The sequence below is a fragment of the Melospiza melodia genome, chromosome 13 (assembly GCF_035770615.1).
Source record: "Melospiza melodia melodia isolate bMelMel2 chromosome 13, bMelMel2.pri, whole genome shotgun sequence".
Taxonomy (NCBI): domain Eukaryota; kingdom Metazoa; phylum Chordata; class Aves; order Passeriformes; family Passerellidae; genus Melospiza; species Melospiza melodia.
This window is the reverse complement of record NC_086206.1, coordinates 2,758,681-2,785,960: the sequence shown is the minus strand read 5'-3', so window position 1 is coordinate 2,785,960 and position 27,280 is coordinate 2,758,681. Positions and strand designations below refer to the sequence as shown.

Below are 27,280 nucleotides of genomic sequence, written 5' to 3'. Positions count from 1 at the left end.
TTGAAATTTTAAAAGTGAGCATTGTTTCTCACACCACTGCCTGATGTCATGGCTGGGAAATGTGTTTCTCTTGATGCCCCCCACTCATTCTGAGTTATTCCTTCCTTTGGCTGCTTCTGTGGAAATATCTGGTGGGAGTTCCATTTTCTCAGACTCCTTGGGAGGGTAGGTCTTGCAGCTTTTTGATACTTAGCAAGGGAAGAGTTTCCCAGGTGCAGTGCAATCCCATGCACAGCATTCAGTAGGAAACCTTCAGTTTCTTCAAATAAATGAAATATGTGAAAAAATTACTTATTTGATATTGAATGAAGCTCCTCCAAGCTGAATCTGAAAATCACAGCTAACTGAAAATGGCAGAAAAAAGGCATTTGTTCTCTCTAGAGATGAGGGCAAGTGATATAGATCGGCAGAAAAAAAAATCTTTAGAAATGAGTTTATTGGAAGGAGTAAGATCAGCTGGTGTAATGTTCTCTGTGTTGCAAACCTGCTATTGCAGCTCAGGCTGTTCCTATTGCAGGAAAGCATTCTTGAAAGGGCTGGAGCTGCTTGCCCAGCCGAGCTCCACACAGCAGGATCTCTGTAATTCAGCTTCCAACAGCATTTCTGGGACTCACCCATCTCCAGGGCCCCATAACTCAGCTTTCAGGTCTTCATTTGGTGCTTGCAATGTGCTGTGCTGTGATTTAACATTTGCCCAAACATCATGATGTGAAACTGTGCTCTCCTAAGGGTGGAGCCCCGTTCAGATCAGAGCTGTGTAGAGTTCTATATTTCTATATTTGTGTTTATTCCAGAGGCCTGTGGCCATGTGGCCTCCTTGCAGACTGTCCTTGCACCTGAACAGCAGTAGCCAACACAAATTTTTGAGTTGACTAAGAGACTTATTCCTGCAGGATGAAGTAGTTGTGCTGTGCTCAGAGGAGGAAAGTCACACAGGGCCTCTGAGCCTGGTGACTGAGAACATCAGAGGTGGGTAGAAATTAAAAAAATACAGTCTTAGTTATACAAGAAAAACAGGTGAGTGATGGTTATTTTTTGTGGTTTGAAAAAGGCTGATTTGGGCAGCTGCACCAAAGCTCTGATGTGAATACTACAAATGGCTAAGATAAACTTAGAGGCAGAATCAAAGGAGTGAAAAGGCACTGAAACTTGGATCCCTTGACTAAAAGTAAATATTTTTCCATCCCATACAGAGCCACATGAGGTGTGTTGTTCATATGTTCAGCATCTCATAAAAATAACACTTTATTTCCCACCAGTGTTTTCTGCTGTAAATTCTCTTAGTGGCTGTGCCATGAATTATAAATGCCTAAGACAGTAATTTTAACTTCCAGATGTGTGTTTGACTGCCTTGTTTTAAGTGTTACCCCTCACTTTGGCCACAGGGACCTGTGAGGTGCAGGTTCCCCCCCTGTGCTGTGCTGCAGGTTCTCTGTTAATTGCAGTGCAATAATCCTGTACATTCCATGCAGAGCTGTAAATATGGGCAGGGGAGCGTGTGTCACTTACAGGTTTTTGTAGATCTTTTGCAAAATTCTCTCGTGCCTGGAAATTGCTTTAAAATGATGAGTGGTACTAAAAATTTCATCTGTAAAATGAGTAAATGTAAGAGAAATTCCTTATTCAGGATGCATTGGTGTGTGTTAACTAACCCTTGTAGTGTGTCTGTGTGGCTCCTGTGGCACAGGAAGGGGCTTTGAGAAGGGAATCCCACTTGATGTGAAAAAGCGAAAATTGGCCTGCGTGATGTACCTGAGGTGGGAAGGAATTCTGTGTCCCAGTGAGGGTACAAGCCCTGAGTTCTGCTCTTGCCAGCAGGCTTTGTTAGTACATGGTGTTTATAGGGCCTAATTGCCTCCTAAAACACCAAAGGTAGCTTGGCATAGTCACTTTGGTCACCATGTGATGTTCTGCCAGATCCCCTCTCCTGGAAGCTGTGAGTGCTCCCACTGCCCAAAATACCAAAGGTGACCAGCTTGGCATAGTCACTTTGGTCACCATGTGATGTTCTGCCATCTCCCCTCCCGTGGAAGCTGTGAGTGCTTCCACTGCCCAAAATACCAAAGGTGACTAGCTTGGCATAGTCAGTTTGGTCACCATGTGATGTTCTGCCAGATCCCCTCTCCTGGAAGCTGTGAGTGCTTCCCCTGCCCTCAGGAGGGGCTCTGTGGCAGCAGGGGGGTCACACACAGCCCTGCCAAGGTGCTTGGCTCAGTGTTGTGGCAGCACTCTCTGGTCACAGAAACACAACTTGCACAGGCATTGTTCTGGGAAGGGCTCTGAGAAGAGCAGAGCAAAGGATGAGAAACAATTCTTGTCTCAACACCTGGTGTTGTGCACATGTGGAATGTGTTATGGGGATTTGTTTACCAGAGGGTGGTTTCTTAATTAGCCAGTGGTGATGGGGTTTGGATTGAAGGACCAGGATGGTTTTGATTGAATTAGGTCCAGGTGTATTGTAACTGTCTATAAAAGCAACGGGTTTCCTAATAATGATTTATAATAAAGAGATTGATCAGCCTTCTGTGAATCATGGAGTCAGTGCTGATTATTACCTGGCCAGGGGCCTGCTGTGACAAGTGTGCACAAAAATCCAGAAGTGGTGATGAAACCCGAGAAGTTCTGATTAGGGTTAATGCTTAATCACCTATTTATAGGAAGGAATTCATTGTGAAGATGGTTTTACCAGGATTGAAGAGAATCACTAATTTTTCCAGCTCACTCAAAGCTCTTCCAGTGAAGGAAAAAGAGGGGCTGGCTGTTCTTTCATGGCCCTTCAGGGAGGGTTTAATGCTTTGAACTTCTCCAAGTGATTTCCCTGCCTGCCTTGAGCAGCAGTTTTGCCAGGTCCAGGCAGGCCCTGAGGGGCAGATCTGAGGGTCTCCAAGGTGGGATTTCTTGGGGCATTTCTCACTGCCCAGTGTTTATCCCTTGGCTTTCCAGGTGTATTCCTTGGTGCCAGCTCTTTCCCACAGCTGAGTTTCATGTGGATCCCTGCCAGCCTGGCTTCTGCTGGTGCTGGCAGCTCTGTGGAGTTCTAGCAGGACTGGCCATGGCCATCTGAGCCTTGTCCTGGCTGCACTGGGCACCAAGGCTGTGGTTTTGCTGCTCTGGGTCCTCACCTGGCTGCAATTGCAGAGCTCAGGTCATTCCCAGGCTGGGAAATCCACAGAGACCAGGGCCCTGCTTGTGTCTGCAAGGGCAAAAGGCTGCAGGAGTGGGAGCCCACCCAGCCCCAGGGCTGGAGCAGCCAGCAGTGACATTTGGGCACTTTCAGTGTCCATGTGGATGGCTCTTTTACAGCTGGGTGACACAGACGAGAGCTTCTTGTCCTGCCCAGCTGTGTCACACACTCACATCATCCACCATTATCCATCCTCCCTCCTGCTCCAGCAGGATTCCTCAGCCAGCAAGGCTGTGCTCCAAGGCATGGCAAAGCCCAGCTGCAGGGAGTGTGTGCAGAGAACCTGCCCTTGGTGGCCTTGGAGCAAGCCCAGGCTGACAGCCAGGTCAGGACGTGCTGGAGGTGCCCCCTGTGCTGTCCCTGGGCCAGGACAGCAGCCCTGGGGGACCCTCACTGCTCTGGGTAGGGGACCTGGCAGGGTGGGAGCTGGTCAGGGTGGTCTGGTCACCGGGCCCTGGACAATCTGTGGGGACAGGGAAGAGCAGGGGGGCCAGGATGGGATCTATGGGGCAGCAGAGGTGTGGGCTGAGCAGGCTGAGATGACTCAGCTGCTGTGAGCAATGGGGCAGCCGTGTCCCTCCAGGCTGGCTCTGCTCACAGGGAATTTGCTACTTGTGTACAGCAGAACTTTTTGGATCAGAGGAAGAAATAACATTTTAAACTTACCTGCTGATGTTTCTCTTTCCTCCTCCCTCTGCATCCTGCTTGCTGTCCAGGGCTGTTTGGGACACGTTGTCAGTGTGCACAAACACTTAATTTGTCACCTTTGTCCTTACCTCAGCCCATGAAATGCCACAAACAGACCCTAAGCTGACCTGGGTGTTTGCTGTTGTTCTTTGTGGCTGACCTGATGATCTGCAGGTGATGTGGATCCCAAAGGCAGAGCCAGCCTCTCCCACTGTGCTCCCTCTTGGCAGAGCTGCTGGATCTGCAGGAATCTGTGCAGAGGAGGGGCAGGAGAGAAGATGGAGGCTGATTAACTTCCTGAACTGGATCCACTTGCAAGAATTCTTTGACTTGCAGGTAGTTATTAATCTGTAATTGTGTGTCAGGATTTCTGTGAATATTTCCAACTTTAGGTGATCACTGAAAGGTTCTTGGTACATTTTTGGTACTGGTTTGTTTCTGTGGCTACTTGGGAAAGTTTTGCTGTGTGGTTATAACATAGAAATAATTAACAAATTGTAACTAGTGGATGACATATGTGCTTGTAAACAAATGTTCTCATTCAAGGCAAAACAGAACCAAGAGTCACCAAAGATATAAATTATTTGGTGTTGCTTCAGAAAATCCTGTTTAGTAGTCGTAGTTTGGTTTGGAAAGAGAATAACCTGGATAAATAGTGTTGGACATCCTATTTCCAAATCCCCCAAACCAGAGTGCAGTGTCACGTGAAAGCAGCAGATTTGGTGCTGGCTCCTCCTGGCAAGCAGGCCAGTGTGCCCCAGGGAGGATGGTCTGGACTGAGGTTGATGGAAGGAGACATCTGGAGATGGCATCCCCTCAGAGCCCTTCCTTGCCCTTCATGCCCTCCAGAGCTGCTGCCTGAACGAATCACTGCCTTTCCCTGCAGCAATCCAAGCCTTGCAGCCTCCCTGGCTCCACAAATGTATGGGAATTCTTGTGGAGTCAGCACTAAAGAATGAATGGATGGAATGACCTTTGGGGCATCACTGATTTCACTGACCATGGCCGGTGTGAGGAGGCACACAGGGAAGTGGAGTGGGCAGTAGTGGGAATGCAGCAGGGATCAATGGGGGATCCATGGGGGATTCACCACGAATCCATGGGGATTCCATTGCGATCCATGGGGGAATCCATGGCGGGAACCATGGGAGAATCCATGGGGGAATCCACGAGGGATTTATCATGAATCCATGGGGATTCCATCAGGAATCCATCAGGAATCCATTTGGGATCCATGGGGGATCCATGGGGATCCATTGAGAATCCATTGGGATCCATGGGGATCCACCAGGAATCCATTGGGGATTCATGGGGAATTTATTGTGTATCCATGGGGATTCCATTGGGAATACATGGGGGATCCATCATGATCCATTGGAAATCCACATGGGGGATCCATGGGGGATCCATCGGGAATCTGTTGGGGATCCATAGGGGATTTATCATGAATCCATCGTGAATCCATGGGGAATCCATCGGGCATCCATGGGGGATTCCATGGGGGTTCCATTGGAAATCCATGGGGGATCCATGGGGGATTTATTGTGAATCCGTGGGGGATTTATCGTGTATCCATGGGGATTCCATGGAGGATTCCATAGAGGATCCACGGGGGATCCATGATGGATCCTTTGGGATCCCTGGGGGATCCATGGGAGATCCATCGGGAATCTAACGAGGATCCCTGGGGAATCCATCAGGAATCCATGGTGGATCCATCGGGACTCTAACGAGGATCCATGGGGAATCCCTCAGGAATCCATGGTGGATCCATCGGGAATCTAACGAGGATCCGTGGGGAATCCCTCAGGAATCCATGGTGGATCCATCGGGAATCTAACGAGGATCTGTGGGGAATCCCTCAGGAATCCATGGTGGATCCATGGGGAATCTAACGAGGATCCCTGGGGAATCCATCAGGAATCCATGGTGGATCAATCGGGAATCTATCGAGGATCCGTGGGGAATCCCTCAGGAATCCATGGTGGATCCATGGGGAATCTAACGAGGATCCCTGGGGAATCCCTCAGGAATCCATGGTGGATCAATCGGGAATCTAACGAGGATCCCTGGGGAATCCCTCAGGAATCCATGGTGGATCCATCGGGAATCTAACGAGGATCCCTGGGGAATCCCTCAGGAATCCATGGTGGATCCATAGGGAATCTAACGAGGATCCCTGGGGAATCCATCAGGAATCCATGGTGGATCCATCGGGAATCTAACGAGGATCCCTGGGGAATCCATCAGGAATCCATGGTGGATCCATCGGGACTCTAACGAGGATCCCTGGGGAATCCATCAGGAATCCATGGTGGATCCATCGGGAATCTATCGAGGATCCATGGGGAATCCATCAGGAATCCATGGTGGATCCATCGGGACTCTAACGAGGATCCCTGGGGAATCCATCAGGAATCCATGGTGGATCCATCGGGAATCTATCGAGGATCCATGGGGAATCCATCAGGAATCCAGGGTGGATCCATCGGGAATCTAACGAGGATCCCTGGGGAATCCATCAGGAATCCATGGTGGATCCATCGGGAATCTATCGAGGATCCCTGGGGAATCCATCAGGAATCCAGGGTGGATCCATCGGGCGGCCCCAGCGCGGCCGTGCCCAGCGCTGCCCTCGGGCTCCACCTGGCGGCCGCCGGCGGTCACTGCAGCCGCTCTGGGCGGCGGGACGCGGGTCGGGTCGGGATGAAACAGGAAAAGGAAAAAGGGAAATAAAGGGAATAAAGGGAAATAAAGGGAATAAAGGGCAGTGTGCGCGGGGCAGGGACAAAGAACAGAGAGCAGTGCCCGGGAGCAGAGACACGGGATAAAGGGCCGTGTCCCGGGTCCGAGGGCAGGGACACGGGACAGAGGGCTGAGAGCAGGGACAAGGCTCAGGTTCCCCGAAGTGCCGGGGATTCCACACATCAGTGCTGCGGGACACACCAAGTGCATCTCGGGCCTTTGGGATTTTGGGATTCTTCAGGTTTGCTCTGAATTTCAGGGGAAAGAGGGAAGCCTGGACAGCTGTTTAGAAAAGCCATTTTTGAGTGCTGGAGCTGGGAATGGTTTCAGGCTCTTTATGCAGCGCAGAGCAGTTTGTGTTTCAGGCTCTCACCCGTGTGGGAATGCTCAGCTCTGGAGCAGCATTGCAGGCCAGGCTTTGGGCTCCTGGGCCATGTGCAGCCCAGCCGTCCCTGATCTCTTGGCAAACCTCTCTGGGTTGTGTTTGCTGGTGTGTCTGCCCAGGAGCTCTGTCCTGCTTTGTTCTGGTGCCCGCACCCAGAGCTTTCCTTTTTTAAAGAGGAATTAAAGAGTTGCAGAGATTTCTGACGGATTGTGAACCGGGTGAATTGAGAGAGTCTAGAGGGGAAGCAGGTGGGACAGCTCCTCACTGGGGCTAAGTAGAAGGAACTGCTGGTTTTCCCTTTTCCTTTAGGTCAGGCAGGAACAAAGTCAGGAAGGTGAGAGAGGTCAGCAAAGATCTGTGCATGTTTATTGCTCATAAAAGCATTTTTCTGGTATTGTTATGTTTTCCTTATTTTCTGATTCAGCCCGAAAGAATGTCTTTGCTGTTTTGTTTTCTGTTGTGGTTTTTCTCTATGGACAAGATTCAGCCTAAATCTTACACTGTGATCTGATCAGACTCTTATTCATTTCCTGGTAGGACTTCATGACTTGTGGTACACTAAGATTGTGAAATGGGAAGATTTCAATGAGGAAGATATCACCTTGGTGATGTATTTCATTCCAGATACTTTGTGAAGAGTTTTATTTCTTATTCTCTCAAACTTGAAACATTTATTTAAAAAAAAGAAGAAGAAAAAAAAGGGAGAATAGGTCAGAAAGCATGGTGATTATTTATATTAGTCCTAACTCCACCTGAAATATAGTAAGTGTAACTAGTTCTAGCCAAATAAGAGAGTACATCACCATATATTGGCAGATATTTACTGCCACTGGAGCATTTCCCCTGCATGTGACATATGCTAGGGAGTAAAAAGAAGTAAAATAAATGTATAGAGGTAGGTCTGTACCTGAACCCTGAGCTCCACAAAGCAGTGAGGCTTTGCAGGCTGTCCCTGCAGTCAGGGTGACAATTCCTGTGACAATTCCTGTGACAATTCCTGTGCAAGGCCCTCCTGGGGCTGTCCCAAGCCCTCGGGGCTGAAAGGAGGAAAGGAAGAATGCACTTGAAGAAAAGGAGCTCAGAAATGATGATTTGATTTTCCTCTGGTAACCAATCCTTCTGTTTTCACTGGGTTTGCTGTTGCAGCAGCACTGCACTGGACTGCAATAGGACAATAAATCATAGAATTGTTTTCTTTCTTTCTTTCTTTCTTTCTTTCTTTCTTTCTTTCTTTCTTTCTTTCTTTCTTTCTTTCTTTCTTTCTTTCTTTCTTTCTTTCTTTCTTTCTTTCTTTCTTTCTTTCTTTCTTTCTTTCTTTCTTTCTTTCTTTCTTTCTTTCTTTCTTTCTTTCTTTCTTTCTTTCTTTCTTTCTTTCTTTCTTTCTTTCTTTCTTTCTTTCTTTCTTTCTTTCTTTCTTTCCTTTCTTTCTTTCTTTCCTTTCTTTCTTTCCTTTCTTTCCTTTCTTTCTTTCCTTTCTTTCTTTCCTTTCTTTCTTCCGCCCCTTCCTTCCCTTTTCCTTCCCTTTTCCTTCCTTCCGTGTAAATTTGCCTTGATAAGGGGACTTTGGCTCACCTGCCCTACCTGGGATGTGCCAGGTGTTCACATTCAAACAGCTTTTCATTGCTGCTTTGATACATATCAGGGATTCTCATCACAAGACATTGCTTCATAAAAAGTTCCAGTGGGCTGGGAGTAAAAGATCCCTTTATTAAATGGCATGAACTTCTGGATCTGAATGTAATAAAATAATAATTTATGATATATTTTTAGGGATAAGAGATTAAAGTGCATATTAATTAAATGAATAATGAAAACCTTTGTGAGATTCTCTCCCACAAGTTGCAAGTAGCTGTTTAATCAAATTCTTTGTATGGAAAAATGCATTTCATTATAAGATAATTAGCACATCTATTGTGTTTTTAATACAACTTGTGCTAAAGTGTGTTTGATCTGGTGTTTGCTCATGGCAATTAGCAGTGAAGGAATTGAACTTTTTTGCTTTATTCTGGGCTCTGTAAACTATAAGTGCCATATCTGGGGAAAATGGATGTGATCTTTTGTAAAGCCCCAGATTAATCTTGGGAATATAGTGGGGTAGTCATTGGCAGCAGCAAAGAGAGAAGGGGGGGAGCTGTGCTGCCTAAAGCTGCAGATTTAGGGCTGATTTCATTTTCTGGTGCTGATGTGTTTTGTTGTGTCTGTCCTGAGGAGGCTGGAGGGTTCTGTACCCCAGGGTGTTCTGTTCTGGTTCTGCACAGGTTCAGGTTCTGCACAGCTTCTCCATAGGTTTGGGTTCTGGACAGGTTCTGTAAAAGTTCTGCACAGGTTCAGGTTCTGCACAGGTTCAGGTTTTGCACAGGTTCTGCACAGGTTCAGGTTCTGCACAGGTTCAGGTTCTGCACAGGTTCTGTACAGGTTCTGACAGGTTCTGCACAGGTTCAGGTTCTGCACAGGTTCAGGTTCTGTACAGGTTCTGCACGGGTTCTGCACAGGTTCTGCACAGGTTCTGCCCAGGTTCTGTACAGGTTCTACCCAGGTTCTGTACAGGTTCTGCACAGGTTCTGTACAGGTTCTGCACAGGTTCAGGCTCTGCACAGGTTCTGTACAGGTTCTGCACAGGTTCTGCACAGGTTCTGTACAGGTTCTACCCAGGTTCTGTACAGGTTCTGCACAGGTTCTGTACAGGTTCTGGTTCTACACAGGTTCTGTACAGGTTCTGTACAGGTTCTGCACAGGTTCAGGCTCTGCACAGGTTCTGCACCGGTTCAGGTTCTGCACAGGTTCTGCCCAGGTTCTGTACAGGTTCTGGTTCTGTACAGGTTCTGCACAGGTTCAGGTTCTGCACAGGTTCTGCACAGGTTCTGGTTCTGCACAGGTTCAGGTTCTGCCCAGGTTCTGTACAGGTTCTGCACAGGTTCTGCACAGGTTCTGTATAGGTTCAGGTTCTGCACAGGTTCTGTACAGGTTCTGCACAGGTTCTGGTTCTGCCCAGGTTCTGCACAGGTTCTATACAGGTTCTGGTTCTGCACAGGTTCTGCACAGGTTCTGCACAGGTTCAGGCTCTGCACAGGTTCTGCACAGGTTCTGTACAGGTTCTGGTTCTGCACAGGTTCTGTACAGGTTCTGCCCAGGTTCTGTACAGGTTCTGTACAGGTTCTGGTTCTGCACAGGCTCTGCACAGGCTCTGCACAGGTTCTGCACAGGTTCAGGTTCTGTACAGGTTCTGTACAGGTTCAGGTTCTGCACAGGTTCTGCCCAGGTTCTGTACAGGTTCTGCACAGGTTCAGGCTCTGCACAGGTTCAGGTTCTGCACAGGTTCTGCACAGGTTCTGGTTCTGCACAGGTTCTGGTTCTGCACAGGTTCAGTTTCTGCCCAGGTTCTGCCCAGGTTCTGCACAGGTTCAGGTTCTGCCCAGGTTCTGTACAGGTTCTGGTTCTGCACAGGTTCTGGTTCTGCCCAGGTTCTGCACAGGTTCAGTTTCTGCACAGGTTCTGCACAGGGTCTGTACAGGTTCTGGTTCTGCACAGGTTCAGGCTCTGCACAGGTTCTGCCCAGGTTCTGGTTCTGCACAGGTTCTGCACAGGTTCTGCACAGGTTCTGGTTCTGCCCAGGTTCTGCTGCAGTCTGGGGCTGCAGACAGGGAGAGGGCTGGGCTCCCTTGCAGGGTTTTCATGGCTGGCTCACTGTGGCACAAAGCCTGATGTTGTCTGCTGAGTGGGACTCGTTAATGCACAGAAAATCCAAACTTGAGATTGGCTTTATGTAGTAAAAAAAACAACATAATACAGTACAGGAGTATAAAAAGAAACCGTCCAGTGCAAACATCATATACATTGGAAATGGATACAGTGTTCCTTAAAATAACTTTAAAAAAATCAGCAATTCTAGGTAATAGAATCTGGCTGATACCTACCAAAGTTCTTGACTTACTGCACTAAATAATTTCCTAACTAACTTTACCTGCTGATAGCCAATACCACAGGTACTGACAAAACCCTTAAACTCTAAGTGTTATTAGTTAGCATTCTTTATAATACACAAATATGTGGAACCCCTAGAGCACATACTGCTGGCTGGATTAAGCAAAACAGAATGAGCCCATTGAAAATAAAACCAAGGCTGTCACCCCAAAATATGCTTTTTTTAAAACAAAGGATAGGTTCTAAGGCGGATTTGCCCAATGGACAGAATTCTCCTCAGCTTTCCTTTAGTTCATATTTGAAAATTTGAGTGATAACATTGTTGATGTTATATTAATGTCCCAGAAGTATTGCATTGGACATTTTACAGCAGTGAGGAGCAGTGTGAGACCATGATTGTGCATTGTTATTTCCTGCCCAGAAAACATTTTGGGGGAAGGGAGTGTGAATAGTATGAATTGGAAATGATGTGAACAAGTAAAAAGCAAATTTGCAAGGCTCCACTATACTTGTTTAAGAAAAATAAAAAAAAAAAAAAGATTTAGTATTATTTGGTTAGCTACCAGATTTAAATAATCAAATCAACTAAACTAATACATACAGCTCCAGCACAGACCCTGCCCAGTGGAGGATCTGTGTAGCAGGGCTCTGCTCCTGTTGGAGGCAACAGGGCTCTGCTCTGCTGGAAGCCAGAGACAGGCCATGGTCCCAAGGGACCCGCTGTTCCCAAAAGGTGTCTGGGATGTTTCCCTTCCAGCGTGGGAAGTTTCATTCTGGTCATTCTGCGGCTCTGCACAGGTGGGAATGCGAGCACAGTCCCTTTCCAGAGACTGCAGCTGCCTTATCTTTGTGGTGCTTTTAAGCAGCCCAGTGTGGGGGTGTGTAGCATTCTGCTGTGGGAGTCTACAGTATTTTCCTAGGTGGAAAAAACTCCTTTTACAGTACCTGCTTAGAAAAAAAGCACAACAGTTTCACAGTAATGAGGCCCTTCTTTTTTTGTCCCTGAAAAAATGCTATTGCTTTAATAATGCTGAATAAACCCCCTATTCAACCTCTTAAGAAATCTGGAGAGACCTGTATTTCCATCTAGAGAGATTTACAGTCTTGGAGTCTTGACATTCCCCTGATCTCCACATTTCCTGCCCTGCAGGACATGTTCCATTGAGTAACACTGAGATCCTATTTACAGAGAGAAAAAACAATTTTGCTGCTAGCTAGAGCAAATTCTAGCATGCCAGACATGAAATTGTCATCAGGCTGTTAAAAATGACAGATGAAACCAGATTGTGTGTCTAAAAATCCTGTCTAATTTTATCTTGAGTAACTCATAGATGTAGTGGAAGGCTATAAAGCAAAAATAATTAATAGAAGGGAAATAAGGAAAAAAATAATGCTTCTTTTTGAAAGTGATGGAATAGTTTCTAATACTAAGTGATAGACCATATGTTCCTCCTCTCTTCTGCTGGGTGAGCATAAGTGTGGAATATCAATAAAGATGTTGCAAGAGGGGCAGGCAAAGCAGCCAGCTGGAGATCCAGGGGGGCTGAAACATCCATTCCCAATGGCACTGAGCCTCTCTCCCAATGGAGGGTCACCTTGATGCATATGGATGGAAACAGCACAGGAGGAGAGGATTGAGGGAGAAACTGGGGACAAAACCTGGAGAAGTGGGGAAAAGAGGGTGAGGAAGGGAAGAACACACTTCCAGGTGTGTTCTGGAAGGCTTGAGCAGATCAGTGAGCAGGAATTTTGGGGCAAAAAAATGATTGTTAGTGAGGACAGTAGTGCTGGGGGAAGTTAATACAGGTGATCTCTGTGTGTGTTTTTAACCCTGCTGCAGATTTTTTCCATGCCTGTTTGAACTCCTTGAGGGAAGAGCTGTGAGTTCCTCTTTGGCCACTGGCAGTCTCTTGGTGTCAGTCTGTAGCGGGAGGGAGAAAACTCGTGGCTAGTTTGAGCTTAATACACAAAATCTTCGCTTGGTTCTGATCCATAGAGCTCAGCTAACATCTTGAACCTGGGTCCCCAGTCATTGAGAAAGTCATAGTCAATGTCTGAGTCTGAGGAGCCCGAGCCCAGGGAGCTGAGCGACTCCGCGATGGACTCGGCGCCTTCGTAGCCGTAGATGTGCAGGGTGTCGTAGGGCAGCAGATCCCTGTCGTTGTCAGCCTCATCCTTCTTCACCTCGATCATCATCTCCATGCCCCCAGCTGCAGGGGGGATGCTCCCAGGAGGCTTCTGGACCTGAGCATAGGGAGAGGGAGCGGGCTCTGCCTTGAGGCCGTTCTTGCGCACGGAGTTGAGCACGGACACGTCGTAGCTGGTGGTGTCCATCTCGCCGCCGCCCTCCTCGTCGTAGGTCACCAGCTGCTCGTGGATCTCTGCCACGCTCCTCCCCAGCCCGCTCAGGTCCTTCTTGTGCCTCCTTCTCAGCAGGATCAGCAACACAATCACTGCAAAGGAAACTTAGATGAGCGCGAGTGAATAGACAAGTAAGGCACTAAGACAAATTGCATTTATGATATGTAATGTAGTCTGAAGTCTTGGGGGGTTTTTTTGAGTGTTTTTTTAATATATATTTATTTAAAAAAAATCTGTTTAAGGGTTTGTTCAAAGAGTTCAGTCTGGACAGAGATTGTCAGACTTGTACTTGTGATTCCAGCTCTGACTCTTGAGCTGGAATCACAAGTACAAGTGCATGGTGTCACAAGGTCATTGAATCAACTTAATGAATTAATAATTGAACTCTTAATGCCAAGCATCAGATGCTGCTTATGTGGAACTTGTAAAACAGCCCAGTTCTCAGGCAAGGAAAAGGTGCTCAGCCTTCTCTGATAGATTTCAAATGCAGCAAGCAGGTACTGGTCTGCTGATTTGTTACAAATGCATTTATGTTTGCTGGGCTGCTTCAAGGGTTTCCAGACTAGTTCCTGCCATAGGAACCAGGAATACCTGTTGTTATTGCTCCAGCCCAAATTTCCTGTTTTATAGCTGTGTATGAGGCTGGTACCAGTAAATCAAGTATATTATACATGTGTGCAATAGCCTGTCTAGAGGAGTGAGCAGCTTTGCAGCTGAAGCTGTTCTAACAGCCCAGAGAGGAAGAGCACATGAGATGAATCAAATAGGTACAGCATTTCTGTCTTTGTGACCATTTCATAGCCACAAAGCTTTTGTAGATCTCAGCTAAAAAAAGAACAAGACATCTTCACGCTGTGCTGCAGAGAACATTCCAAAAGTCAGGTACTCACCAATGATTGTGAAGATGCAGATAAAAATTGCCACCAGCGCTTGTATGCTGACGCCAACCTGCTTTGCCCTCTCCTCGCAGAAGGTGAAGTTGCCTTTCTCGTTGCACTTGCAGACACTGATGAGCAGGGTGTTTGTGCTGGTGAGGTCAGGGTCACCATTGTCTGAGATGAGCACGGGCAGGTAGTGGAACTTGGCAAGTTCCCGGTTGAACTGCCCGTATTTGACAGTGATGTTAGCGGTGTTGTCTGGAAGAAGCAAGGACATCCCATTAGGTGATAATTTCCACCAGAATAAGGACATCCCACTAGGTGATAATCTCCACCAGAGCAAGGACATCCCACCAGGTGATGATCTCCACCAGATTGTCCTCACAGGTTCCCAGTCAGCCTCTTCCCCTTAGACAGTGCCAGCCCTTTGGGAACCCAGTGAAACTTTGGTGTTGCAGATATCTTTTAATGAAAAATCTTTTCTTTAGGATTTTTCCTCCTGAGAAGCTGAGAGGCCTCAGGAACAAAATGTAAACAATGGTTATCTGCTGCTGTGGAATGCAACAGGTGCATCTGTGATTGGTCTCCTGTGGTTGTTTCTAATTAATGGCCAATCACAGTCAGCTGGCTCAGACTCTCTGAGACAGAAGCTTTATTATCATTCTTGCTGATTCTATTCTTAGCTTAGCTAGCCTTCTAATGACACCTTTTCTTCTAGTCTTTTAGTATAGTTTTAATTTAATATACATCATAAAATAATAAATCAAGCCTTCTGAAACATGGACTCAACGTTCCTGTCTCTTCCCTCATCCAAGAACCCCTGTGAACACCGTCAGCCTTTGGTTTCATCAAACATAGTTTTTTTCAGTACAAATAAAGAGTTACTTAGCTCAGCTGAACCAGCCACAGGTCAGTGCTGCAGCTTTTGTTCCCCGAGCCCTGGGGTCCTGCTCTGGAACAAGCTGAGAAGGGCATTGCAGGGATACTCTACCGTAGTTCTCAATCAGGGAGAAGTTGCTGTCTTCTGTGGCCAGCGAGTATCTGAAGAAGCCTCTGGGAGATGTTTCATCCTTGTCAACAGCTGAAATCCTGACAATCACCTGCAAGGATGGAAGAGGTCACAGTTTTCAGTGTACATTGCCTCCAGGGATAAAGCATGTGGGGTGTTTGAGCTGGGCTCTGTGTCCTGTGTAACCCTTCAGTTTCGGAGCAGGACAGAGACACCTCAGGACACCCCTCTTCAAGTTTTTTCAGTTTCAGATTTTTATTTGTGAGTCTTCAAAAAGAGCAGTTTTGCCTCTTCAAATTTTGTGCAATGAAAGCATGAAAAAAGCCTAACTTTTAAAGACATATGGCTTGTTGAAGTGTCTAAGATGGTGTCTTCTGAAGTCCTCAGCCTACACTGAGGTGTGACTGTCATTCCTGGAGTGCCTTTGAGACTGCCATGCCTGAAGGACATGCTTGGATTTTGAAATCTTCAACCTGATGAACATTAGATGTATAAAATATAAAAAATGTGCCTGGTTATATCCCAAAGGTATTTTATAAATTAAACTAAAGGTGAAATTAATACCTTGTGTGTTCTATCAGATAGTTCAGGCAGTGGCAGTGTCCTGGTTCTGGCCAGCAAAGAGTTATTTTTTTTCCAGTAGCTGGGAGGGGGCAGAGTGGTTATTCTTGAGCACCTCATGTCATTTCTGGGAGAGCAAAGGGACTCTCTTCCTGGAGAAGGGGTTCCTTCTGTCTGAGCAGGTGTGGTGGAGGGAGTGGTGGGATAATGCTGGTGCTGAGCCAGAGGGAGCATGTTTGGTGGTGTGCCTGCTCTGCTCTCTGTTTTTTTCTATATATATTTCTGTTATTTATATTGTTGCTATTACTGTTCATTCTCTTATCTCACTGCTGTTTCCAGTAAACTGTTCTGATCTCAGCCCATGATCTTTCCCTTTTCTGCCTCCAGTTCTCCTCTCCATCCTAAATACACTAAACTGGGGAGTATCTCCCATAAACCTTGACTCAAAGTGTCTTAATCAAACAAATATTACAGTATGGGCTGAACACTTGTGTCTGAGGCCAAACACATAAACCCAAAATACCAACATTGTGCCAAGTAGTAACAATTTGGATGTGCAGATCTGTGCCCTCTGTGACTGCAGGATAATGTTCCACAGAGCAATGTTTCTGTTACTAGTTTGAAATGGTTTCCTCCTCAGTATCACATTCAGGCATCTGTGTGAAGGAACTGAGCTGCTGATTCCTGCTGTGCAAAGCCTGACTGTCCTTCATGGCTCAGCTGTCAATACACAGATGTGAGAGCCTGGGGGGAGAGGAGCAGCGCAGCCCATGTGTGCAAGCAGATAAAAGTCAATATTCCAGCAGTGCAATATCCTTAAGAGCTATTCCCGATGCTTTGGAAATCAGTGAAATAATCGGGTGTTTTCGCATGGGAACTGAGACTCACTTGTATTAAAAGACACATTTTATTTGAGCAGTAATTCAGATTTCAGGGCAATGCTCTCCCTGTCTCACCTTCCCAGGCGCAGCATTTTCACACACTCGGGGCTCCTCAGGAGACACCAGCTCTGGAGCATTGTCATTGACATCATCCACGATGACATGGACGTGGGCGTGCGACTCTCTGTCGGACAGGCGGCCTGGAACGACAGCAGGGCACAGCCTGGAGCCCCCAGCCCACACCTCCTGCCCCTTCTGTGCCTCACACATCAGGAACATTTATTTTCCAGCTCCATCACAACTGAAACTTTCCCTCTGAGATTTAGATATTTTCCTAAAACCTCTCGTAGAGGTTTTACATCATCAAGGATTTTTCAGGAGTGAAATGACAGTAGATTATGGCTTTCCTGATTCTTCCCCCTGCATGCTGATGGACTGAGCATTGCTCTCTGGCACAGAACGTGTCTATATTGTGAAATATCAAACCAAGCTGGGACTGGCCTGCCCCACTCCCTGGAGCTGAGCAAAGCCAGGGGTCAAACCTTAAAATGATCTCTGACCTATTTGTAGGGACTTGTTTGATTGGGAAGATGATGATGCAAGCCTTGGAGCACTCCTTTCATTCCTAGCTCAGCAGGAACAGCCTGTCAGGTTGTGCTTTTCCTTTTTAACAGCCCTGCTGGAAAGGTGTACCCGGATTTCTTTCAAACTGGGAAATGGGTGGCACTTACCATCTTCAAGGATCTCCACAGCTGCCACAGTGATGTTGTATGAGGAGCTGAATTCTCTGTCCAGAGGCTTGGGAAGTTGAATAACTCCGCTGTTGGATACCCTGATGAAGTCTCCATTAGGATTTGCTCTACGCTGCATATATCTGGATTTTGTTTAAAACAAGATATGTCAATGCATGGATGGTAATACTGTGTTTCATTTCATTTCTTCTCAGAGGAAAGTCAGAGGCTTCTTGTATGAAAAATTGCATTAATATCTTGACCAGGAGGGCTGAGAATATTGCCCTAAAACTATGCAAGCTGTGACAGTGAAATACATCTGTGGGAAGAGTTTCCATATTATGGTACTTTGCTCTTTCAGAAGTCTATTTTCTTCTCTAAACACATGATTGAGAGAGCTCTTACAATAAAAAAAAAACCAATAAATTATAATAATGTAAAAATCTCCAAGTTTATATTTTTTTCCCTAAACGTGCAAATGTTTTATCAGTAAGTCCATGTGGTAATGACATGGGTAGATGAAATTTATGTTCAGCTTTTGGTGAGCATATATATCCATGGCTGCAGTGCTGGAAAAATTAAATTGGATTATCTTTTGTTTTGTTTGGCAGGCAGATTCTAAAAATATAGGGCCAAAGTCTGGGTTCTTTGTCAAATTCTTGGTGCTATTGATGGATTCTGCACTTTCAAACAGAATTGCCAAAGCTGGCGTTGTCTCACCTGATTTTCCGTTTAGCTGCGTCGGGGTCCTCGGCGTGGACCGAGCCGAGAGTTTTCACCTCTGCGTGGTTTTCCCTCACCTTGAACTCGTAGGGGAGCCTCCTGAACACGGGGGGCTCGTCCACGTCCGTGACCTCGATGACGACGCTGGCGATGCTGCGGGGATTGCCGGGCTTGAAGTGCCGCAGGTTCACTGTGGGGTCCGTGGCCTCGATGCTGAACCTGTACTCTGACACTGCCTCGAAGTCCAGGGGCTAGAAACAAAGAGACAGGTACAGATATTCTTTTATTGGTGATGTCTAAGCAGACTTTCCACTGGCTTTCTGTGATTTAAGATCTGTGCTTTCATTCATGTTTGGCAATGTTACCAAATTTCATCTTGGCTGGACCCATGGGAGAACATTTCCCAGCTGAACTTCTCTATCATAGCGTGGCTCAAGGTACATCTGCTGTGGGACAGATTCATCCAGTAGTTTAAGTTCAGCAAAATAATTTTCTTTTGGGTTGAATAATTGTGTTTTTATAATGCTGTAACTACCAAAACTCAGTGAGCTCCTGTCCCCCAAAAGCTGGGGAAGAGATTCTCCTCTTGGCTATGCTTTGTGTTCTGAAGGCACTCAAGGCAGATTGCAGATCTGCACTGGCTGACAGCTGGGGCATCCAGTGAGAAATGACATCCTCTTCCCTGTTTTTCCAGTTGTCTGAGACTAAAAAGGAATCACACAATGGGAGGAAGGCCAGGAGCTCGGGCAGTAAGAAATGATCCTTTCAAAGTTTCCTTTGTTCTACCACCTGAGATTCTAAACGCACTGAGATTCACAGCAGTTATGGTGACTCTTGTTTTCCTTTTTGGGCAGACATTGCAAGGGGAAGTGATGGGACTTATCCAGCAGCTGACATTTTATCTCACATGGCCATGTATTTAAAATTATGACGTATGCACGACCAAAATCACACTGAAAACGGGGTGAGCTTTGCCCACTGTGTGCTGGAGGAAGAGCTGGTTCCAAATCGCTCAGGGAGGGTGTGTGGGGTCTGTGAGTGCTCCTCCCATGGGCAGGCACTGCATTCCCCAGCTCCTGGGAAGGAGAGCTGCTCATACCCAGTGTGACCACAGCCAGGATTTTACTGCCCGTCTTGAAATCCTTGGTACAGCTTTCCCTGAAAGTTTTCTCTTCTTAATGACATTTCTAGTCTTAGCAGTTACAGAGAGGCATTTGGAAGGGAAAAACACATTCCTGTCAATCTGAGGACTACAGGAGCTGATTTACGGTCCTTTCTACTCTTTTTTTTCTTTTAACAGCGAGTCAATGAAATCAATGAAGCCTTGGTTTGGCAATGCTCTGCAGCAGTCCCTTGGTACAAATCATGTGGGTTTGAGAATTTAAAAAAAACAAAGAACAGACCCTAATAAAGGCTTTGGAGAGTCTTAAAGACATAAGGAATTAGTGGGGAAGCTCTTAAGGAAAAAAAAAGCTTTTCCTCACCCTGAGGAAAGCAAGGGAGCTGTGGCTCGGATTGGAGCAAATGCCAAACTGCAAAGAGACTTTAGAAAGGGGGTCAGGTGGATTTGTTCACATTTTCTGCTTTGGTTTCAGGTGGGCTTCACAAGGGAATGATTCTTTGGCTTGGCCACTTGGTTCAACTCTTAAATCACTGTCTCTTTGAAGCATCCAACCACTTGAAGTTTGAGAGGAACCCAAAGCACCTAACCTGAATATCTGACACAGCCCCCACTGCCCTCTGAGGTAATTCTGGAGTTTTTCAGGTCTGGAGGTTGAAAAGGACCAGAAATCACCAGCTCTTCTTCTCCCAGAGCTCGGAGAGCTGGTGTTCAGGATCAATATATTTCATGCTGACTTTCATGTGCTTCCTTTTTTTCCTGCTGCTAGTCCTAAACCAAAAAATCACTTGTTACACATGGAAAAGCACAATAAGCATCTCTGTTATGGGGAAAAGTACCTTCTTTGGCCTAATGATTCCTTCATTTGTGTATGGATTTGCTACAATGTCAAAGGTGTCCCTGAACTCTCCTTGGATAAAGCTGTATCTTGTATTTCTGTGCTGTGGTTCGTCAATATCTTCTACTTTGACTCTGCCAACTTCTCCTCCGACCGAAACGTTTTCAGGAACTTTAAAGTGAAATGATGCTGTTAAAAAAAAAAAAAGAAAAATACATAAGGAGTGTGTACATGGAAGTTAGGACTCAGCTGAAACTGTTCTTACTTGACAGATGCACATAAAAGTATTTCATTGAGAATTTAGCATTTTGTATCTCTAAGACATGTGAAAGCACAAATGAAACCCCAAATTGTCAGGATCTTTAGCAAAGGGATGAAATTAATACTGATTTTTGTTTTCAGTTCTAGGTGAAAAACTGGCTCTGGCTGAAACACAGAAGAGCTTCTGAACACATGAAGTTCTTTTGGGCATTTTTAAGGAAAGCTGAGCAGGCCCGTGAGCTGGGCTGGCTGCAGGGGGCTCAGGGCTGGGGGCACTCACAGAGTTTGAACTCGGGGGAGTTGTCGTTGATGTCGGACAGGGCGATGATCACCGTGGCCGTGCTGGAATCCCCAGAGAAACCCGGAGCATCTTTGGCTTGGACAACAATCTCGTACGTGGCCTTGGTCTCTCTGTCTAAATTAGGCTCTTTTGTATAAATCACACCTGTGAAAAAACAATATTGGATGCAATTAGATTTTGCAGCACGTCCAACATCTCTTCAGTTTTGGTGGCAAATTTTTATCTTTTTTTATCTCCACACATTCAGCTTTAAATACCGATCTTACAGTGGTACTTTTCAAGAAATGTTAGAAATTTTTCTTCCCGATGGAATATTTAGGAGAGCTCGTGCAGAATATTCCTTTTGTTCTACCAAACTAGTGTGGTTACAAGAGATACTGACATTGGTTTTAAAACTGGGCAAAATTTAAGGTAGGAAGTTTAGGAAAGCAAATGATTATTGATTACCGAATGCTGCTTCAGAATTTGTGTATTCCCTTTTCATGTTTCGTCACTGGAACAGTATCTATGCTAAACTGAAAACATGAACTCAGCTCCTGGTTAATCTTTCCAAAGATGGGAAAAAAAATGATCTTTTATCTCCTCATTGTGTTCATGGCAGCTGATATCCTGGCTTTATGAGTTCATTTCTAGATACAGACAGTGGCATTGTGGAGTGTGAATGAAAAACCTTTTAAATCATGTTTAAAATGATATTTTTGAATGATCATTCCTCTTTTAAAGAATGAAAATGCTTTAAAATTGTGTTTTCTACAAAGGGTAGGGTATGGACAAAGCGTAAGGGCGTTTGTGTGTCTGACTTACCAGAGTCATCAATGGTGAAATATTCCCCTCCTGTGGTGACCTCGTAGGTCACGGTGGCATGACCTGACACTGTGGGGTCATCAGCATCCACAGCTGTCACCTTGGTGACTGAGGTCCCTAGAGAAGGGTTTTCAAGGTGCATATTAATTAATATAAGCGGTGCTTTTCAAGGCCAGCCGTGAGGGAGGCGGGCGCTGGAGGGAGGACTCACCCACAGGTGACATTTCTGGGACAGAGCCGTTGAACACCTTGTGCACGAACACGGGGGCGTTGTCGTTGATGTCGTACACCTTGATGATGAACCTGGAGGGGCGCTCCAGGGACCTGTTGTTGGTCCTGTCGATGATGAGGGCTGTCAGCTCGTACTCGGCCTTCTTCTCCCTGTCCAGCCTCTCGAAGGCGTACACGTCCCCGCTGGTCTCCTCCACCTTGAAGATGGTGTTGGCGAACTCGCCCTCGATGATGTACTTGGCGTTCTTGTTCCTCACGCTGGACGTGATCTGGGGGCAAAGTGGTGTTCAGGGGGATGAAGGTGGGGCCTGGCAGCTGGGTCTGTCCTGGGGGATTCACACAGCCAGGGACTCCTCACCCCGCTGGGAACCCTCAGGGCTTGTGCTGTCACTGAGCAGCACCACAGCAGAGCTGCGCTCGCGGGATGACACTTGCACCCACACTGAAACTTCCTTGCTTATACAGAACAAAGCTTTTTTTAAATCATACCTCATATTTCCTAAAGGTTTAAATTGTTCATGCAGCCAACACTTACAAATAATTAACTGCGTTATGTCTGAAATGCCATGAGCCACCTTCAGTCTGACTTACTTTTGTTTGCAGCTTTCTGGACCTGCCAGGGGTTTTTGCTCAGTTTCACAGGATTACAGGATGAAATCTGTCTTCACAGCTCCTGACATTATTCAGCATTAGCCTCTGTTCCTTAGCATTTAGCAGGATTCCTGCCACAGCTGACAGCTTTCTCATGCTCAGTCACATCCAATCCCTTAATAGGCAGTTTTTAGGCTCATGGTACGACAGGAAGGTTACATTTCTACACCATAGAAATTTAAGGTTATATCCAGTGAAAAAGGGATGTGAGAAGAGGAATGAGCATTAATCAGTTTTAAAATATAATTTAATCCAATTCTAAATGCTTTTGCACACTAGTTGATCTCCAGATAACATAATGATACTTCCCTTTCTATACCCTCGCACATACAGGGACACTGCTAGAAGATTTAAACCCCAATTTCCATGCACTATATCAGTATTCTTATTTCAGCCAGCTAATTATCAAGGATTGCTGGGTTTTACCAAGTATTTCCATCCTTTTCTTAGTGATGTTATTATAAATGTCACCTGTTGAGTGTTCAGGATTTGATTTATCCTCTAGTTGTCATTTACTGTTGAGCATTGTTTAAATTTCAGTTTTCTCTCTTGAAAAGTGCCATTAATATTTTCACCCCTCATTCCTTAATCATGCTTCAGGCAGCTGGGACTGCTGGAGAGCAGCTCACAACTCTGGAGATGCCCCATGAGAGAGAATCCCACCCTTGTCTCAGAGATGGGATGGTCTGTGCCTTCTTTATTGATTTCTGTGTACCTATTCAGTGTAAAAAGCAGAAACCTCTCAGAATGCCTTTTCTGGTGCCGAGGACAAAAGGGAAGCACTGAGTGGTGCAAGATAAAATCCAGATGCGTCAGCACACTCCAGATGTGTCAGCACACTCCAGATGTGTCAGCACACTCCTGCAGCTGTCTCTCAGCCCTGCCTCGCTGGGGCCTTTCTTTGAAGGGTTAACCAAGGGCTCAGTGCTGCAGGAGCCTTCAGGAGATTGTGCTGCTGGTCAACCAGAGCTGGACAAAGAGAATTCCTCTTGTTTAGGACAGCTCCAGCAATAGAAGCTGCTCCTCAGTGTGGGGCTGAGTTGGTGTGAAGGGAGGCAGAGATGCCCCGTGGGAGCTGAGAGGGCCCTGTGGCTCTGTGCTCTCTCTGTGGTGCTGTTTTGGCAGCCCAGAGCAGCCAGCAGGGCCTGGTGGGCTCTGCTGGGCCAGCCCAGAGAGATTTGGGTGCTGTGCAGGGCAGGGGATGCCCAGCTGCATTCACCTGCAGTGCACTGTGCATCCCTTTGAGAGGCTGCACTGGGGGAACTTCCCTGGCCATGGGCAGTGCATGATTGGCCTTTATGAGCCCTGCCCTGAGGAACATGAGTTTGCAACCAGGTCAATGCTCGTTAGTATTTTTAAAAATTCTTTGCTTTCGCTTTGTGCAACAATATCTTTGATTGTGTAACAGTATTTCGAAACATAGCACTCGTGTTTTGAGTACAAGCTGAAAGATGTAAATTGTTGTTTTTTTATTTGCTGATTTTTATTTTTACTTGCTGATCTCTGAGGTTTCTGAAAGAATCTTGTGCTGCCAGAAAAATCCTGACATGCATCAGTCACCAGACTTCCTTCCCAACCATGCACCTGCAGGTAATGGGGCTGTTCCTGCATTTGGAATCTCCAGACCTGCTATTCCCTTAAATTTACCTGTATTCTTCAAAGGAATTAAAATTCCTGTGGCACTGCTCTTCACTTACTCTTTGCCCACATTCTGAAGATTTTAACATGTCAATATGCAGGTATTAAGTTCCATTTCTATTTCCTTTTCATTTCTCCTGCCTAGACTGCAAACAAATACTCTTTTCAAGATCCTCATTTGCTGTTTTTAGTCACTGCTGACAGGTTGCTGCTTACCTTGCCAACGTGGTGTGGCAAAGGTGTATCAAGCTCTTCTTGGATGTGCAATTGGTTCCATATCCAATCTCTCTTCTGGCGTTTGTGGCTGACATCATTTGAGCAAAGGTTTTGGGTTGATTTCTGACCTCTTCCATCAGCAAATGCTGGGGCCAAGAACAACGAGAAAAGTAGAATAAGGTGGCTCATCTTCTTCTGTAGCCTAGAAAGTAATACAGAAAAGCAACAATATAAATAACAACAGAATCAGATTCAGCAGAGGGAGCACACGTGGAAGTGCAAATGGACATTTGTTTCTGTTCATTTTCCTCAGCATCAAAATTTGAAGGCTTCTTCCTTCTATGAAATAGCTTTAGCTGGATGAAAACTGTAAAAAAGCAGCACAAAGTATTTCAATTCAATAAAAAGTGAGCTTTGAATGCTGGTGTAAGGGCCAGCATCCCCCTGAGAGGCTGTCATTGCTCTGAGGAACACATTCACACGTTCAGAGCTGAGCTCCCCACTGTGCCCAGGGCCAGGGCAGCCTGGCACCACAGCTGAGCTCCACTGGAAATGAAATGTTCAGGTCTGACAAACCCAAATCCAGTGTTTTGACATGCCCCAACACAAAATATGCTGTAGTCAATATGTTCCTATGGAAAAGATTGATTTAGAATAAAATGTTTGGGGTTTTTTTGGTGGAAAATGTTATTAGTGTGAAATTTTCAATCAATTCCAAGTACAATAAAGCAAGTTATCTTTCTTTAAGGGCTCATCTATTGATTCAACTCCTTGTCTTCTGAAGCTTTGGAGACTCACATAAAGTTCCTTTATCCCCTGTTCCCAGACTTTAACATCTGCAAAATGATAATTTGTGAAATGATTTTCAGGTGAAATCATATTTTTGCATCCTGTGTTAATATTAGCAAACTTTAGGCCTGACTTTCAAATCAGAGAAGTTATTCTAATGTTATCAAAGCTGATTCATTTTCTTCCTAAATTTCCCATTCCCAATATAAAGGACTGTCAGGGAACTTTAACACTCAAGTAATCAGACTTTAAATTGCACATAAATGACTTTCCATTAGCTTTTAGGAGCTGTCAGCATGCACATCAAAAATAAACCCACTAATTGTGATGAGAAGTTGACATCACACAGGCTGCTGGATGCGAGATTAAATTAATATTTTCATCAGGAAGGTGCTGAGACGTTTCCAAAATTACTCGTTGGTAACCAGGCAATCAGTGTTATCCCAATGTCAGTAAAAAGGATTTTATTTACCATGAAATGTTTCTCTGCTGTACTGTTCTCCCTCTCACACTGTTGTACATAACCTGAGGAATGTTCCTCCTTTGTGGCTGGGTAGGAAGTGAAGAAGGTGCCTTTGAATTTGCTTTGTGGTAGATAAGCTGTGTTTGATCCAGTTTTCTGGATTCAAACAAAGCCTTTTGATTAAGCTAGGTTTTTCTATTCTATGCCCTTAGCTTGACTTTGAATACTTTTAGAAACAATGAGTATATTTTAGTTGTTTTTCTATACTTTATTTGTGTAGGTGGACAACTGGAAACTGGAGGGCAGTGATATGATTCTGCTGTGATTGCATAAGTCTGACTTTTATCAATAAAACTACAAAACACAATAACCAAAGAAAGCCATTGGCCAATGCCAACCAGCACAGGCTGTGGTTTTGCCAAAGAGCAGAGTGAAGTGTTTAAGGAGCCTTTTTCTCTGGTTCTTGTGCTGAGTGGAGCTCTCCTGTGGGCCTGAGCTGCTGCCTGGAAGCTTGAAAACAGAAAGTGCTGACTGAATATATTTACATGAATGTGCATTTCAGCTGAAATTTCGCTGCCCCTTCCACTCAGCATGTCCATCTTTGTGTTTGTAGATTTTAAGGAGGCTTCAATTCCTTTAACTCCTGATTAGTGGATTCCTTGCTCATATTTGTCCAACCTCCCTGGAAAGTGGATTGTTCCTTTGGCAGCAGTTTGGAGATCTTGGCTGCCCTCTGGCACTGCAGCCCAAACACAGACTGAGGTGGGAGAGCCTCTTGCAAAAACTCATCTCTGCTCCACCTTTGGCAACTTCCAAGCTGCTCATTTGGGGAAAATGACAGTGCACTCTGGAGCTCTTTGCTTGCTCTTCTCCAGGGACAAGAGCAAACTCCACGGGAGTGACTTGCCCCATAGGACAGGCTGACCCTGAGGACACTTTCCCCAGGGCAGGCTGATCCTGAGGACACATTCCGCACGTGAGAGTCGGTCTGAATTTTCCCTCATCTGCCTCACGATCATCCTTGGGAGACCACTGAAGAGAAGAACCCCCCGTCTAGAATATCTGGCTCTGAAGGGGAAAAGTCACACGCCACGGGCCCTGAGACCTGAAAGCTCAGTGTTGAGCTATTGTTTTCACAAGTGTGTTTGCTGTATGCTAAGAAGAGGGCACTATGCCCCGTTTTCAACAATAGCAGCCTTGGGAGCTGTCCCACCTCTCGGCCTGGCTGGACTTCTCCTGAGTTTCAGGTGGTCTCCCACAGCAGACCCTCACCTGTTTTACAGCCATAGTGACAGACAGACTGAGATGGAAGAAGCCTCTCTATCAAGGCCTGAGACATGAAAAGGCCCCTCTCCATCAAGGCCTGAGACATGGAACCCCCATGTGAAAAGGCCCTTCTGCCCCTTCCAAGGACTGGGACTGAAACCCCCAGGCCGGGGCAGGTGTGTGGGGAGGCAAGCTGACCAAAGCGAGATGTTTGCCTGCAGGTTGTGACCACTGAACCAAGAAAACAATGGCTCTCATTTACTGCTGAGAACATACACTACCTGTTACATCTGTTCCCTACTGTATCTGTTTCCCCCCTCGCAATTTTCAATAATAAAAACCTCTGAGTTAGCTAGAGCCTTTGAGATTTCCCCAGCGTAGCAGGCGGACCCTCGGCTGGACTGGACCAAAGGACTTCGTATCTGTGTTGGTAGCTATATCCCCTCCCTTTCTCTCTCTTCTCTCTCTCTTTCTCTATCTTTTTCTCTCCCTTAATCTCTCTATTCCTTTTTTGCTGTGGTTATTTCAATAAAACTGCATTTGTTTTGATTATCACAGCAAACCCCCTTGTACCGTGTTGGTTTTTGCACTCTGAGATCACTCTTACGAACCATCAGGTCATCTGTCCTCTAGGAC

The 27,280-nt window shown here is 45.9% G+C and overlaps 1 protein-coding gene across 1 annotated transcript in view; it reads right to left on the bottom strand.

Annotated features, from left to right (window-relative positions):
- Positions 1–10,741: 10,741 nt before the first annotated feature.
- The window catches only part of CDH5 (cadherin 5), a 30,472-nt gene continuing 13,933 nt past the window's right edge, over positions 10,742–27,280 (bottom strand). Inside the window, exons 2-12 of the mRNA XM_063167596.1 lie at positions 24,127–24,328; positions 21,602–21,890; positions 21,391–21,507; positions 20,566–20,730; positions 20,026–20,213; positions 18,064–18,317; positions 17,344–17,486; positions 16,688–16,812; positions 15,153–15,261; positions 14,174–14,419; positions 10,742–13,375 (exon numbers count right to left, since the gene is read on the bottom strand). Of these exons, the coding sequence (XP_063023666.1) occupies positions 12,882–13,375; positions 14,174–14,419; positions 15,153–15,261; positions 16,688–16,812; positions 17,344–17,486; positions 18,064–18,317; positions 20,026–20,213; positions 20,566–20,730; positions 21,391–21,507; positions 21,602–21,890; positions 24,127–24,328 (2,332 nt within the window). The 3' untranslated portion in view covers positions 10,742–12,881. The remainder of the gene's footprint in view (positions 13,376–14,173; positions 14,420–15,152; positions 15,262–16,687; positions 16,813–17,343; positions 17,487–18,063; positions 18,318–20,025; positions 20,214–20,565; positions 20,731–21,390; positions 21,508–21,601; positions 21,891–24,126; positions 24,329–27,280) is intronic.